Raw genomic sequence first — 16164 nt, 5'->3', positions numbered from 1 at the left:
TACCATCTAACGTGTTGACATCGTCTCAATTCTGGTCCCCTTCGTCATGTATTTAGTCAAGTGCGGTTCACTTAATTAGCCCTTAATTAAAGTTGGACTTGATCTACTCCTCTGCATTCGAGGGATATAAATACCTAACAAAGTGGAAGAAGTTCTCAGCCTTTTGCTACTGAGATAGTTATTAGTTCTACGCCTTCTTGGTGAGCAGTTCGAGAGAGAGAGAGAGAGAGAGAGAGAGAGAGATCTACAATGGGTCATGGCGTCTTTGTTCGCAGTATAGTTGCTGTGTGGCTTCTCGCTTCTTGCTTTAGTACTGTTGCAGGTATCATCTCCTTGATCAAATATAATCTTCTATGTTTGCAAATATAATCGATCGCATGCATGCAATATGTTCATTTTTTTAGTTCTTCATCCTCCATTCATCAAGAACATCACCTGGTATTATCTGCTCTCGTTTTCCTTCTCAATTATCTTCATCTTCAACTTTCGTACATATTTTTCATTATCTCAACGAGTCTGAACTGAGTTATAATCCGTAATATTTTCTCAAAAAAAGAGAGTTTTATTTTATTTTATTTTATTTGATCTTGGAATTCCTCATCTCATTGTAGAATGAGGCAATCTGGTTACATACCATATAATTAGGATCTTATACAAGTAGGGAGGTAAGTCGTAGCAATCCTTCCATTTGAGCATTAATTACGTGAAAAGTACTTCCTTATTGGCTTCCCCGTCTGTTGAAGCTTTATATATTTTATTTGCTTCCTTTCTTTTGACTCTAATCTAAAACTTAATTAACTTGTGAACGGATATAATTGATTTTAATTAGCACAAAGGTGGTTACGTTGTGATAAAGAGTGGGTCACGTGGCATATACTTATTGTACTCCCAGTTACGTGTTCTTCGAAGCTCTTCTTCCACTATGTATGCAGTTACAACCACCTCAACCAATATATTCATTATTCGTGTGATCATGGCAAAGAGAGTGCAATCTCTCTCTCTCTCTCTCTCTCTCTCTCTCTCTCTCTCTTTTTTTTAATCGTTTTTGCTAATTATTATCTATAATACATAGATACCCACATAATTACTTTTCAAATAAAGTCTGAAAAGAATTATCTGTAACTAAGAAAAATATCATAGAATCCATTTGTAATTTGTATCTTATTTTTATGAAAATTTGTCAACGCAGTTGGTGCACAAGGAATCGGTGTGAACTATGGAATGCTGGGTGACAACCTCCCAAACCCAGAGAAGGTTGTATCTCTCTACACCTCACGAAGCATCAAAAAGCTCAGGCTCTTCAACCCTAACACCCAAGTCCTCAAAGCTCTTGAGGGTAAAGGAATCCAAGTCATCCTTGGAACTCTCAACCAAGACCTCCAACTCCTGTCCACCAACTCATCCTACGCCGCCACTTGGGTCCAAACCAATGTCGTCCCTTTTGCCAACTCGGTTAATTTCAGCTACATCAACGCAGGCAATGAGGTGATACCTGGTAACCTTGCAAGCTACGTGCTTCCTGCCATGCAAAACCTAGAGGCTGCCCTGCGAGAGTCCAACGTCCAGATTCCGGTATCGACCGCCGTGTCGACGGAGGTCTTGGGGTCGTCTTTCCCTCCCTCGCAAGGGACATTCTCGGAGTCGGCGGCGTCAGTCATGACGCCGATCGTTAAATTTTTGGAGTCGAAGAACACGCCGCTGCTCGTCAACGTGTACCCGTACTTCGCCTACGCCGGCAGCCCTGAGGACGTGCGGCTCGATTACGCGCTGTTCACGGCTACCGACGTGGTGGTGCGCGACGGCGGGTTAGGGTACAGAAACCTCTTCGACGCGATGGTGGACGCGATGTACGCGGCGGTGGAGAAGGTGGGGGCGACGAGTGTGGAGATGGTCGTGTCTGAGACGGGGTGGCCGTCGGGGGGCGGCGGCGTCGGGGCGACGGTGGAGAACGCGAGGATTTATAACAACAACGTGGTGACGCACGCAGGGTCAGGGACGCCGAGGAGGCCACGGAAAGGGATCGAGACCTACTTGTTTGCCATGTTTAATGAGGACCAGAAGCCGGCCGGAACCGAGCAAAACTTCGGCTTGTATACGCCGGACATGAGCGAGGTCTACCACGTCGATTTCTCTACTTAGATTTGGTGTTCGATTTATGTTTTACTTTATGTTTGATATGCTTGTGTTGCTTAATTATAGAGGTAGTTGTTGGAGTATATATCTACTTTGATTAATTTGTTCCTTGACAGATTAATTAATTAATTAGTACTTCTTTCTTTATCTCTTATTACTTTGTGTGTATATATATATATCTCTCTGAACACTATAACCTTTAAAACCATGGATACCTATTAGTGTAATAAGGGCTCTTTATCCTATTAGTGTATAAATACTATCTCTTCAACTTAACGAGGCCTTAAGTTTTCTACAAGTCAACTATAAGAAACACGTAAGTACCAATTTAGTATTCAATGGGTACATAAACATTCTTTTGAGAGAGAATGAGGACAAGGTCTCAATTAGATTAATAGAATATGATATTAGTTGACATTTCTAGCATCTTACTTTTTAAGGCACGTTAAGATATGTATATATATATATATATATTTTTATTTATTTATTTAAGTTGGTATAACGTTTGAAAAGAGGAAAAAGAGTATAAAAGATGAGCTCGAATTCAAATTACAATTCTAACGTTGAAATCTTCCTACGTTGACTCATAATCCATTGGCACGTAATACCACAATAATACCTTAGTTTTAAATAATAGACAGAATTATAAATAACACCCTATATTTTGTCTATATCATAAAAAGCCTCCTTTTTCGTTATTTACAAGTACAATTCTTTATTTACTAAAAAAATAACAAGTTACACCCTACTATTAATGTAAATTAATCATCCAAAACACAAAACATCGATTTCTAATATAATAGGATTAAATCAAGATTCTAAAATACTAAAATCTCACAGAATTAATGAATCCAAAATTGGTGTTATTTAATCTCGAATATAGATTATGGTAATTTAGAAATTATAAAAACAGCATTTAAAATAAATAAAATATGATTATTTTTTATTATATTTCATTATGTGCTTGTTAAGTTAAGCTTAATTTACAGTGGTGCTTGATAGTAAAAGGAAAGGCTTTATTTATAAATGTTAAAAGTGAGGGTTTTATTTATAATATAGTAAAAATATACGGTGCTACTTGTAATTTTCTCTAAAGAATAATTAGTAGATATAAAATCCATAGAAAACCTTTCCTTATTCCTTATATATATTAAGACATTCCAAAACTGCTAACTTATTCCTTATTCCGTCTTCTATCGACTATCTATTCTAGATAATGGCAGGTTATCCACCGGGATCCGGTTACCCTCCACAGCAATTCCAACTACCGCCCACCTACCCAATATTAGGCGGTAACAATTACATGGCTCACCGCCCCCAGGGAGCTTAGGGGATGCTGTGCTCGTTCGCGTCGTTGGTGGTTGGTGCCATCGGTATTCGCACCGGGGACGGACCCAATCATTATATCGTGCTTCCAGGCGGCGGATAGTTATAGGAGTGGTGGATTTATCGACGATAAGGAGTTATCCACGTATTTAAACAGAGCTTTAGCATGACGACCGAGCACGTGCTCATAATATTCACCGAATGATTGGTATGCGATTCGAACCTTATATTTGCAATATTTACACTTCGCACCATGATTGTTATGCCCTTCTAAATCTATGGTTACCTTCGGATGATTACCATTTCATCTTGTTAGTGTAATTTAACTAGTTTTTCTTCGACTATAAGATGTGGGATTAGCAGAGAAGAAACACCAGTTGAATTCCTTTTATTGAATGATATGATCAACCAGTACAGTTCTAGTTTATAATGAATGTCTAATTCAATCAGTATGATAGCTTTACAAGAACGACGAACGACGAAAGACGAACGACGAGGAATATCTCTAGTTCTTGATGCCACAAGGTTGACCCAGCAGTGATGGTTTATAAATGGCGTGACTCTTTGTCATCTCAATTCTTTCACGAGGATCGTACATGGATTCGTCTCTTAATGCCTGAAGAATCGACTCTGTTGAAAGTTCCCTGCAGATCCAAGTAAACACATTGAGTTCTTCACTAGGCAATTAACCGGTAAAGTCGAAGAATGCCCGAGTTGACCTAGAGAATACATAAGAACAATATGTAGGATGATTTCTGACCTTTTGATCAAAATCTTGTAAAGTGTCTTCAAGATGGGGCACAGCTCCACTGGAGCAACAGGCTTGTTTCCTTTTGGATGCAACACACTTAGGCATGTCTGACTCAGGAGCTCATAAAATGCATTGACAGCTGACACACCCTGAATAAGAACACAAAACCATTGAGGTGATCAAATCCATATCAGTTCTAGAATTAATTTGATAATCTATGTCAGATGGTCAAGGAAAAGCGTGTAATAAGATTGAAGAGGTACCTGAATTGTCCCTTTTCCTTTGATGCTGTCACCCATGTCGAGATTGAGTTCTCCCTTGGCTAGCATTTGCCCGTACCAGGCGTTTCGACCTTTCAACAGGGTTACATAAGTATCGGCTAGCAAGGGACCAGCAAGTTTCTCCGGTTCCTCCGACAATAGGTGAGTGATCAATATCATTTCAGATGTGCAGTGAGCAAAGTAAACTGATTTGCTTGTTGCACTTTCCTTGGTTAAAGCAGCTACAAGACCTGATGAAATATGAGCTGATTAGCAGAGGAGTGATTTCAACAGTAAAGTAAAGAGGAAAAGATAATAAAAGTAGTTCACAAGGTCGCCAAATTAGTCTAACGGGATACTGCATTAGCTACAAGCATTGGCTCCTAAGGTTGAATGAAAGCTAGATGAAGTCGTCCAAAGTTTGGTTTCGAGTTATGTGGATTAAGATAACTAATATATACTTTTGCGCAAATATGTATGCAGTGCTATGAAAGAGCACATGAACTTACTTATGACTAATAAAACAACGAGTAATAATCATAGAAATTTTTTATGACTTTGAAATATATAAAATGGTCTTTCTGAGTGATCCACACAACAAGAAGTATGATCAAAGTTATGGGCCTAATTATTCCAGAGCAGTTATGCAGGAAAAAAGTACCAAGAAATTGTTAATAAACCCTCCAGAGGAAATAAATTGCAAGTGGGTGTGAACATATTTACCGGCGCCAATAGCATATACATTCTTTAAGCCTCCCATAACTTCATGTGTGATAAGGTCACTATTGTCCCACACGATGAACTGCGGCTGCCTCAAAAATTTAGCAAGAGGTTTTCTCCACTTTTCGGCTCCACAAATTCGGGCATTTGCATACTCCTTGTTATAAATCTCTGAAGCAATGTTTGGACCTCCAAGATATAGAATGTTCTCTATTGGAATACCAGCTGCAATCAGACATCCACTTTTAGAGGTTGGAAGAAAAGGAGAAAAGCTTCCCAGATACAAAGGAGTCCAACTAATCGACATCCAAAAGCACCAATTATGAACATGTTTCGAAGAGAGACAAACATCTCGATGACTGACTATACTCAATCATATAACTGATTACCCTTTCACTAATCGCTACTGCTAGTTTGAAATCCAAGGTTGCTGAATATCCTTCCAACCAACATCTTCAATTTAATCTGTACTCATCTCATGGAAATTTAAAACTTTCTATTCTTCCTACTAACAGATATATCCAGTGTATAATTTCACAAAGGATATCTAAAATTTAACCATTTACTACTCACAAACCATTCATTTGATTGCATAGCAGGTAACTAAACCCAATCTTGGCCTACTGAAATGAAATAAATGTAGGGATAGAAATCTTACTTGCATAACTAATCATCTGCGTAGGAGTTATTATGCGCGGAACTGGATCGAGCGATGCCTCTATACCCTTTGCTAGTGATATAATTATCGGGACAGTAATCCTCTCCTTCCAGTATTTGCTTACCTCTTCAAACACCTCCCTTGTCTCTGTGGAAGGCAAGCCATTTATAACAATGTCAGCATCCCAGACAGCCTCCTGCAGATTTGTCACAACCTTCAGTGGGCAAAGTGGCGTATCGATCATATTGAGGCAGAAACCATCCTTTAATATTTCATCTGCATGCAGTGTTCGATCCCCAAGCCTCGCCTCGACGTACTTTAGGTAGGCACACCGCCGAATTAAGCGCCTTAAGACATCCTCCCGGGAATTGATCACCTCGAATAGATGCTCTGCCGTGGACTTATCAACTGCTCTCCCAGCTCGTCTCCAGATTCTTATCTGCACTTTCTCACGGAAATGGCCGTAGGCATCTTGCAAGAGGGCCGCGAAGACGCTGCCCCATGCACCAGCGCCGATACTGACAATCTTTAACAGATCGCCTTCTGATTTGCCGAGGAGACGGCGGAGCTCATTGAGCTTCTCTTCTGCACCATTGGAGTGGGGAAGAGATCCATTATAGAATGATGAATTATGGACTCTTTCAACGGTGCCGACCATCTTCTCTCAAGGAGAATACACCAGGAACTGCTAAATTCCTGTATATCTGACTTCCCAAAACTGTGGGTGTCCAAAAGAATAAGAAATTTAGACAATTTGCGTCCGATTAAGTTATATGCTTATCACCCACACAACTAAAGAAACCAGAGAATTCGGGACCAATTTATAGAACAACCAAAAGATCGAATTTTGGTAACTGAGTCAATTGCTAAATCATAAAATCCAATAAAAAACTATCGGCTGATACAAATCCAACTAGTCAAAAGTCCATTTTTATACAGAATTCATTCAAGAGAAAAGCATTTCTCACATGGGATTTAACTCAAACACCAATATCCAACCAAAACAAAATGCCAAGGTGACACCCAAAACAATGAAGGCTTCAACAAACACTCACAAGTTAATGACGTCGGGGTTTGGCCACCAAACCCAACCGACTTTGAGTAGTCCCAGATCTTTTGTAGCGAAGACTAACCATTACCTTTCCCGGTTCCTTCTTCTCCCCTGTACGCCATACCAATAACATGAAAAAGAAATTTATAGTGGAAAAGAAAAGGAGGGTAGCTTTGGGTGGGGACAAGTGGGGTTGGTGGGAAGTGGACTACTTCAAGGCCGCAGCCCAGTGTTGGAAAGCGATTTCTTGGGCATGGGACTTGGTCAGTGGTAGAGGGAGAGGGAGAAAGAGAAAGCCAAATGGAGTAATGGCTCATGGGTCAGTGTGGGTGAACGATTGGGGAGTTCCGGAGTTGGGTGATGAGCATTCATATCCACCTCAACTCCCCAACTGTCCCAAATAAAAAGCGTAGCTTTTTAGTTATACACTTTGGAACATGATTGAATAATATTTTGCTAAGATTAGATTCTCAAATTATAGAGATTCAACCGAATTAAGCAGTATATATATGCCTGTGAAGTGAAGTACATGAGTATACTAACTACTCAATGTACTGTTGGGTATACAAGTCCACACATAGGGCTATCAAAATAATCAAGCCGGCTCGTGTTCGACTCAAGTTCGGCTCAAAATCTCGAGCCAGCTCGATCAAGTCAGTTCGATAAGACTCGAATATATATATATATAATATGAGTAATATCAAATTAATATAAATTATCAGATCAAAACCCTATTTTCTGACACAATTATCTTTATTATTTATAATTTATATTTTAGTTGCTTGTAATTTTTTGACATAATTATTTTTATTACTTGTAATTTATATTTTGATTGCTTGTAATTTTCTAACCCATTTATCTTTATTACTTATAATTTTAATAATATTTAGATCTTTATAGTTGAATTAGATTTTATTTCGAGCTTTATTCAAGCCTAAATTAATTTAAATTTGCTCAGACTCGAAAATGGCTTGAAATTGATAACTTGAAATTGCAAATTGAGCAACTTGTTTAAGCTCGTTTAAACTCGAAATTGGCTCGGATTGAAATTATTTCAATTCAAACTTAATCACAAAGACAAGCTTGAAATTAATTTCAATCCAAGCTTGATTATAGCCGGGCTCAGTCAAGCTCGGCTCGTTTACACCCCTATCCACAAAGCATAACACGCTGGCCCTATGAATACTCTCCAAACACAAAGCAATGAATAAATCACTAAGTTGAAGAATTCATCTGAACATAGACTAATTTATTAGCACGAACGGAAAGAGTCAGTCCCAAAATTGCTATTAAAACTTAAAGAATCACATATGAAAGCAAGTAGACCACACAGACATGGTCATGTCATATAAATCCACAATAGATTTCATCAAGGATTTTCTTCTTTCTTGAGATACAACTTATTCTGGTGCCTTTTGAGTAGAAACTAGAATGGAGGACTTTGGTAGTGCATCTAACATCAAGCTAGATTTAGCATTAAAATTTTGACATACTTCACCAGTGCAAACTCAGAAACACAATGTCTCCTGGAATAATTTCAAAATATGTCGCAAATAGCAAGTCAGCCTCAGCCTCCTTTATATGATGAAATTAAAACTATTCCACAATGTGTGCGATCTGGGAGACACATTCCATCTTGGTGCCAGGTAGCTGAAGACATACTGGTATCCTGACCAACTAAGGCATTGCCAGTTATTTGAATGGAGCTATAATCCTTCTTCGTCGCTTGGGAGTCTCTCTCTTCACATACATCTTCTCCATCTCGTTCAATGCACGACTTGACCCATCAGGCAAGCTTACAAATTTCCAGCCACCACCACCTCCACGTTTTCCTTCAGGGCCCAACTTCTCAACAGTAAAGTTCCACCCTTCTGCTGGTCGTCTCCTGCTGTATTTGTGGCATTTCACCTCCCCAGCAACCTGGAAAAGGATGATATGTAGATGAAAAGATGAGAACTAAGAAAGACATCCTATAGAGGGAGAGGATGTAAAAAAAAAAATCATTCTCATCAACTATAAATCTGTACAAATACCATGATTGCAAGCAAACTCGTAACTAAATTAGTATAAGTGTATGAACATATCAAGCTATTCTTTTTACAACTAGATAGAGGGTAATTAATTCTCATAGTTATTAGCTACGTCAAGTTTTCCTACATGGGATAAGTTTCAGTATCGAGTGCATCTGCGAAAACGTAACTCCCCCATACTTCTTGTACACAAGCAATACCTTAAATAAATCCATAACAGTTAAGTACTATTTAAGATGCATGCTGCCACAGTTCAAACAAACAAAACATTTTTATTATATGGAAATGCTCCAATCAATTTAAGTACTTCTGAAGAAAAGGGGGTAGTACTACTAACCTTTTTCTTGTTGAAATTCAACTTCTGAACAAATTCTTCATACAGCATCTGATCTTCCTTCATTGATATCTCATAAAGAACCTCATCAGGATCCCTAGTTGTTCCATCCCAACCCTCAGGCATAACCTTGAAGTCAGGTTTGTATGGAAGAGATGCCACATGAAATTCCCTATCATGTGAATTGAAAAACCTACAACCCAAAAACCATGTAAGTAGGAGCTTGATTAATATGCAAGCAAATATCCAAGATTCATCTTCTATGCAGAAATAGTTATCCCCCTCATGCTCACCAAATTTGTTTCCATATAAAGGTGACTTGCGAACTACAAAGTATCTTCTTAAGCACAAAATGATAAATTTCTGTTATTCATTACATCCCAGGAAAATTCCTACGTTTAAACATGGGTTGAAAATTTTATTAGAGAGGAATCCTTCTTGTACGCTATTTTCATGGTAATACATTACTCCATATACGACTGCAACTTTTAGTAGTTCATCTTGAAGTTTCATCTGTATACTGCTCAAATATTTAATATGTGAGAAATACATCATGATGCACCAAACTACCTCACTGTCCTTACAACTATAAAAGTAGAACGCGATCATAACTCCTAATTATCATGTAATATCATGTCAGAAATCCAAAAATAAAAAACAAAAAGGGATTGCTGTGACTGTAGATAGCTACATCATAGGGCCTTGTTCTTCTTCTTTTTATACAATAAATTGAGCAATTTCTACATGTTGCAAGCACCAAAAATGATTTTCTGCTTGAAGATACTGAAATATTACACTTTTCTGATATTGTTATGTTTGCAATAAAGCTTCTCGCACATAGCCGTATCCTACACAATTCATGGATAGTAGAAAAATACAAACTTCACAAACCTTCTATCCATCCATTTATCGTGAAATGCAAAAGGATACATGCTTTTTATATGTTCCTCTCTTGGAACATGTATGAGTATTTATAGATCATAGAATGTTCTTGCTTCAGGTTTAGTGGGTTTTCAACATAGCGATCTAAGAGAACTAAATGAGGCTACAAATTTGATATCACTAGTAGGCCCTTTGAACCTCAATAATACTAAAAATATTGCAGAAGCCCACAACTTGAAGTCTTTAACCAGAGAGTACCAATAGATCTTGCTGACCAATCTGATATCATTATATCAGACTTACCAGTATATCTTTCACCAACTATGACTCCAAATCAGATTTATTGCACTTACAATCTTGGGCGACTTTCCCAGCAAGTTCCAAACCATAATTCTATAATTTCCCATCAACTAATCGACCCAAGGCATTAAAAACAGAAAATCTATCTTCACAAAATAACAGATACTACTAATTCAGGAAAACGAATCGAATTTCTTACTCGGGGAAGTTATCAAGTAAGATCTCAACGGAGTCATCCAAAGGCTTCCCAAGCTTCTTCTCGTCCTCTTCTTCCATCTCTTTGAGCCAAAGAATAGCATGCACCCTCTGCCGCATGACACGGAAGTCCTTTGCGAGCCGCTCCACCGTATACACCTCCGGGTTCTCCTTATGCAACCTATACATCTCCGCCTTCTCCGAGTCCTTCAAGTACGACCCTCTCGCCCCGGGCTCCCTGACCTGTTTCAATAGCTGGTAGGTCTCCATCATCCGATCTCCCCACCCATCAACAAACGTCTTGCTCTCCTTGTTGTCCTTCTCCAGCATCCGCAAGATCTCGTCTTCCTCGTCCATCGCCCTAGCTTCCACGATCGCCGCCGACGGAGGTGCCTCGCTCCCGGGCGAGATCTGGCGACCGACGGCGGCGGTGCCATCGAAGTGGTCCTTTGTTAGGCCTGTCGACCAAGAGGAAACCTCGCCCCAATCGAAGCCGGTGAGGGGCTCACCTCCGGCAGCGCCGCCTCCGGAGGCGGAGGAGCTGGACCAGTCCTTGTCCCAGGTGTCGTCATTGGAGCCGCCGCCGCCGGATGAGGAGAAGGGGGAGGAGTGGAGAATGGAGGAAACCCTAGGGATTAGGGAAGGATTTGGTGCTTCGACAGGGGTGAGATGGAGGAGGCAGGAGATGGATCGAGGAGGAGGTAGGCGGCCATGGAGGAGGGTTCGAATCGCCAACATTTCCCTAATGGAAGTGTAAGAGCTGAGCTCAGAGAGGAGAGGTTTCCTCTTGATCGTCTCGAGGTTTATGAGAGGTTCTTCTAGGTCTACATTTGCATTATATTTGTGCTGATCTGCATAACTTTCGAGCAATCTAAATTGGATGATTTTGCAAATATCCATTAAACCCTCTTCCGTATTTGCGAACTACCCCCTCATAATATGCATTATTTCTGCGAGTAGCCGGGGCATTTAAAAAAAAAAAAAAACTTTTAATTTTGAAATAATAAAAGTAGGTTTTATGAGCATCTTTTATACCAGAGCTATGACTACACCTCCCCAATTATACCTAATTTTTGTTACAATGTCTTCCTAATCTTAGAACTTACTTCGATCCCACTTTTCAATTAGTTTAGCATATTCCTTATTACATGCCTTAACATACGTGGCATTTATAACAAATAGAAAATAATTAAAATACTCTCATTTGGTTTAATAGTAATGAACTGAAATACCTTCACTCTCCTCTTTCCCTTTATTTCATTTGACCAAGTTTTTTCGTAGGGACCACTACTTTCACATGGCTCTCCTTGGCCTCAAGGAGACTCAGGGTGGTCAATCATGACAATCCGATTCAATCACCTTCGCTCCCTCCTTCTTCCCTATAGCACTCCTCGACCTCAAGAACCTTAGGACCAAGAGCCAAACGGCAATCCAATTCAGGGCGCGACCTTTCACATAGCCTCCTTGGTCTCAAGTGCCTTAGATCAAAGACCCATGTGGTGGGCACCGTGATGACCAGGTTGGGGTCACCTCCACAGCCTCCTTGGATCTATGCAGCAATTTGTTGCGGCAACTCGGTCGGAGTCACCGCTGCAAATCCAATCCCAAAGATAATCTCACACTCCTTGCCTTTCTTGCACTTGAAATTATGTGCAGTTCAAGAGGTACAAGTGTAATTAATCCCTTTATATAAATTATGTGTATTTTATTATAAATATCTAATATATATATTCAAAAGCTCAATTTTACTATTACTTAATTAAATTTTTTTTTACAAATAGGAATGATTTGTAAGATTATCCTATTTTATAATCATATTAGCAAATATGGAGCAAAACAAATGCTTTTTTTTTTTCAGGTTTTGCAGTTTTCAAAGTTCTTGTCCACCGTAGAAATAACATTTTTTTAATTATAAAATACATCTGGTATTCTAAATAACACATAAATATTATAATAACCATATTTTAAAATATAAATATTATTCATTAAAGTTATATTATATATTAACGTAATTACCAATTTATCTTTAATACCTATCCCATCGAATTATTCTACATCAAATCAAAGAATATTTTTTTTCATTTTATGTAACATCAAAAATAATCATTATTAAAGTACAAAATAATAATAAAAAAACAATTATTTCTGAACTAAAAACATAAAAAATAACGTACTAGGCCGCATTCTAGAGAACAATACAGTTGACCTTTGGCTTCCGTACAGTTCAGGATATAAATAATTATGAGGAAATAGCAAAGTAAAGTTTCCAGATGTAGGGTACAGCCAAACAATGCTTGTTAATAATATCTCTTTGGAAAAAGAACCCCTTCTTTTGTTTACTATAAATAGTTGACAGAATGGATTTGTCGAATCCTCCAAAATCCGAAGCCCCAAAATCCACCCTCTCCTCCCTTCTTTACCAGATTCTGTTCTCTTCCACGAGAAGTAAAAGGAGAGGCAGGGGAAAAGCCCCCTTTTTGCCTTGTCCTCAACTTGCAGTTCTCATTCCAGTCAATGCTCGCCGCGCCAAGTTCGCGTTTTGATGCTTGCTCTCGACTCTTGGCGGCGTTTCTCCATCTGGGTCTTTCTTCAAATCCCGCCGGAGAAGCTTCGCCCTGCTTGAATTTTGCGAAATCGCCAATATTGTGGTGAGATTGCGATGCAGCTCTATTTGTTATTTGTTTCACTAAATTTGCTTCTAGTTATGGATACATTAAGCACTCTCACTTCTGATATGAGATTAGGCTATCTGGGTCTTTCTTGATGTCTCTTAGTTTTGTGGAAATTGGCCATTTTGGGTTCTTTAATAGCTTAGATATCCTCAACCTATTCACCAATCGAAATCCTTGGCTTTTCAATTCTAGAAATTCCTGATAAGCTTTTGAAAGAGCAGTTGAGGATAAATTTCGATTGCATGCCAAGGATGGATGATGAAGAAGTAGACATTTCTAGCCAGCTTCTTTTGCCAAATTCTGAGACCACCAGCAGCTTCAACGAATTCTTGACGAACACTGGTACATGCACCCATACCCACACATGCAATCCCCCAGGGTCTGCGGCATCCTCACACACCCATACATGTTGCCACACGCATACGCAAGTATTTGCGACTGGAGAAGGAGATAAGGGTGAAGAAGAAGAGCCAAAGAAGTCTCGGAAACCAGTAGGTAACAGAGAGGCCGTCAGAAAGTATCGGGAAAAGAAGAAGGCACATACAGCTTATTTAGAAGAGGAAGTTAAGAAACTTCATTTTGTGAATGAACAACTCTTAAAAAGATTACAGGGGAAAGTAGCACTTGAGGCTGAGGTGATGAGATTAAGAAGCCTCTTGGCTGATATCAGAGCAAAGGTTGATGCCGAACTTGGCGTGTTTCCGTCCCAGAAGCAATGTGATGGTGCTGGATTAAGGTCTAATGCAGAGGCAAGTGGTTGGGAAGGGAGCTGTGGACATGCAGTTGATGGCCCTATCAATCAAAATGGAGACATGGCACATGAATTGGACATTGCTGAAGCAGTGAACTCTATGGCTGTCACCGGGAGCTTCACGCGTCTGCATCCAAGCTCAGCGAATTAACTATATGAGCTCTGAAGGTCTGAGCCCTTCGAATACTTACTAGGTTCTTGATTTGTCTTTTGAAGCCTATACAATTGGCAGCTACACATCTTGGAGCAAAAACATTCTGATACTAAGGAAGAATAGTAAACCTATGTAAAAATAATGCTCTGTGTGAGACATTCTTTCTACTGATCTCGTGCTGACTAGAGCTCTGCGTGTATATGATATTCTTTTCTCCTTTTTCGGCTTTGATGTACATAATAATCATATGGCTTGATGTTTCTGAATGCCTCTGATGCACCTGAGTTGTACTTAATTTTGCAGTTTGCACATCATGATTTCAAGATTAACCCTTCTCTTCTTCTGAACCTTCTGTGGCGATAATGAAGTTTTCTGGCTTGCTGCAGTTTGTAGGTTTCTCATTAGATAAATTTTCTGTTAGCGGTTATAATTTGCAAACCACTTGAATATCATTGGAAGAAATTGCAATCGAACTGTCGATATTGGAAGTAACTTGTTATCCCTGTTCTGTGCCAGGCCCATAGCATTTACTAGTAGATCAAATGCTTTTTAGACATGTTTCCAACTTTAGGGTGAAGGAATACCCTAGGTTGAGATCTTCTTTAAATGATTATTCTCAACTATCAAGAGAATGGGCACATTTTCTATTGCAATGCTCTATCAATTGTTAGACGAGATTATCGTCAAGCTGTGATGCTATATTTCTTTGTATCTGAATGTGCCTCTATGGAGTAAATTTTCAGACAAAATTTGGCATCCAAGCAGGTACTCATGAGTTGTAAACTGCAACTAGCCAAGCTCTATATTATCATTGTAAATGTGAGTATGACTCATTTTTAGGGACTTAAAGCTGCAGACGGTACTAATTGCCGTCATAAGATCATGTAAAGTTCTATGGTGCTTGAGAGGATTTCAGAAGCCTCTGTTTAAGTGCAAAGATCATGGACACTACTAACATCTTGTTGATAAGTATCTTTATGACTAATTGACTTTTTAGATATCATATACAAAGCATTTTCTTATTCATTTACGCGTTAATTCCAACACGCTGGAGAATTGGGAAAATATATTCTATTGTGTTCTTCAGCAAATAAACAGTCATGATAATTTAACAAAGTAATGCATCTACATTAAAGATGTTCTGGTTGTAGCAAAAACTTTTCTACCTCCTACCTCCTAATTAAATAGAAAAATGGCTTGAAAAATGTTTATTATTATTATTATTATTATTGCCAATCATCACCTACATTTTAATTTTTTGAGGAGAAAGCAACTTGTGGCTAGTTTAAAAGCAATGCATATGTCTGTGTCCAGAATATTACAATATAACGAGCATATTCATCCAGAGGTGAATATAAAAGGAGAATCAATTTGCAAAACAGAAATAGCAAGAGGAGAAAGACTTGCAAAAAAGGTACCAAAATAAAAGAAAGAGTTGGGACTTGACATTCTAGAACCTTGGACGGTCCGGATAATCCCCCGAACTGGGTCCCACACTGCTAATATCAGATCGGACGGCGTGCATTTCGCGCTTGGTGGATAACAAGAGTACGTAAGCTTTGGACTTAAAAGAGAGCGATGAATTTATCCGCTCTTTAATTAATCTCTTCTCCTGGGCTCTAATAACTTCTCCCGATCTTTCACAGCCCTAATCGTCCCAATTACTAACTCTCCTAATCTGCCGCCGCCGCCAACTGGTTGCAGTGCGATCGTGGTTCCTCTCTCAGTCCTCTTCTTTCCCCCTCTTCGTCCTATTCTACGGTATACGTGCTTCCAATTTTGTGCGAATTACGAGAATTTTGATGCTTTTTGTGCCCTTCCAATGGGTTGGTATTGCGGGTTTGGTATATTTATCGGAGATTCCTTTGTTCTTTTCTCAACGCAGTAGATGAAAATTACGTGTCTATTTAGGACAAATGTTAATTTGCATGCTAGTCTACTTGTTTT

At 39.0% G+C, this 16164-nt stretch overlaps 4 protein-coding genes across 5 annotated transcripts; 2 read left to right on the top strand and 2 right to left on the bottom strand.

Moving 5' to 3' along the window:
• The first annotated feature begins 155 nt into the window (after window positions 1-155).
• LOC140761220 (putative glucan endo-1,3-beta-glucosidase GVI) lies at window positions 156-2280 on the top strand. The gene is made up of 2 exons (XM_073098471.1): window positions 156-322; window positions 1190-2280. The coding sequence occupies exons 1-2, from the start codon at window positions 250-252 to the stop codon at window positions 2137-2139; spliced, it is 1023 nt and encodes a 340-aa protein (XP_072954572.1). The 5' UTR covers window positions 156-249; the 3' UTR covers window positions 2140-2280.
• A 1541-nt stretch (window positions 2281-3821) lies between these two features.
• Window positions 3822-7035, bottom strand: LOC140761764 (probable glycerol-3-phosphate dehydrogenase [NAD(+)] 1, cytosolic). The gene is made up of 6 exons (XM_073099229.1): window positions 6904-7035; window positions 5849-6566; window positions 5194-5415; window positions 4474-4721; window positions 4220-4359; window positions 3822-4103 (listed from the first exon to the last, which is right to left on the bottom strand). The coding sequence occupies exons 2-6, from the start codon at window positions 6504-6506 to the stop codon at window positions 3965-3967; spliced, it is 1407 nt and encodes a 468-aa protein (XP_072955330.1). The 5' UTR covers window positions 6507-6566; window positions 6904-7035; the 3' UTR covers window positions 3822-3964.
• A 1211-nt stretch (window positions 7036-8246) lies between these two features.
• On the bottom strand, window positions 8247-11540 carry LOC140761302 (protein GAMETE CELL DEFECTIVE 1, mitochondrial). Its single transcript, XM_073098575.1, has 3 exons — window positions 10645-11540; window positions 9267-9456; window positions 8247-8819 (listed from the first exon to the last, which is right to left on the bottom strand). Exons 1-3 carry the CDS (start codon window positions 11538-11540, stop codon window positions 8592-8594), a joined length of 1314 nt encoding a protein of 437 aa, XP_072954676.1. The 3' UTR covers window positions 8247-8591.
• A 1022-nt stretch (window positions 11541-12562) lies between these two features.
• LOC140761071 (basic leucine zipper 23-like) lies at window positions 12563-14566 on the top strand. Of its 2 annotated transcripts, none has more exons than XM_073098251.1 (2): window positions 12563-13288; window positions 13505-14566. In XM_073098251.1, the coding sequence occupies exon 2, from the start codon at window positions 13555-13557 to the stop codon at window positions 14212-14214; it is 660 nt and encodes a 219-aa protein (XP_072954352.1). In that variant the 5' UTR covers window positions 12563-13288; window positions 13505-13554; the 3' UTR covers window positions 14215-14566. The 2 variants fall into 2 exon arrangements, with proteins under 2 accessions (XP_072954352.1, XP_072954353.1); XM_073098252.1 differs by having other exon boundaries at window positions 12564-13288; window positions 13534-14566.
• Window positions 14567-16164: the final 1598 nt, after the last annotated feature.

The sequence above is a fragment of the Typha angustifolia genome, chromosome 6 (assembly GCF_048772165.1).
Source record: "Typha angustifolia cultivar Huaian chromosome 6, ASM4877216v1, whole genome shotgun sequence".
NCBI lineage: Eukaryota > Viridiplantae > Streptophyta > Magnoliopsida > Poales > Typhaceae > Typha > Typha angustifolia.
This window is presented reverse-complemented; position numbering and strand designations above follow the sequence as displayed.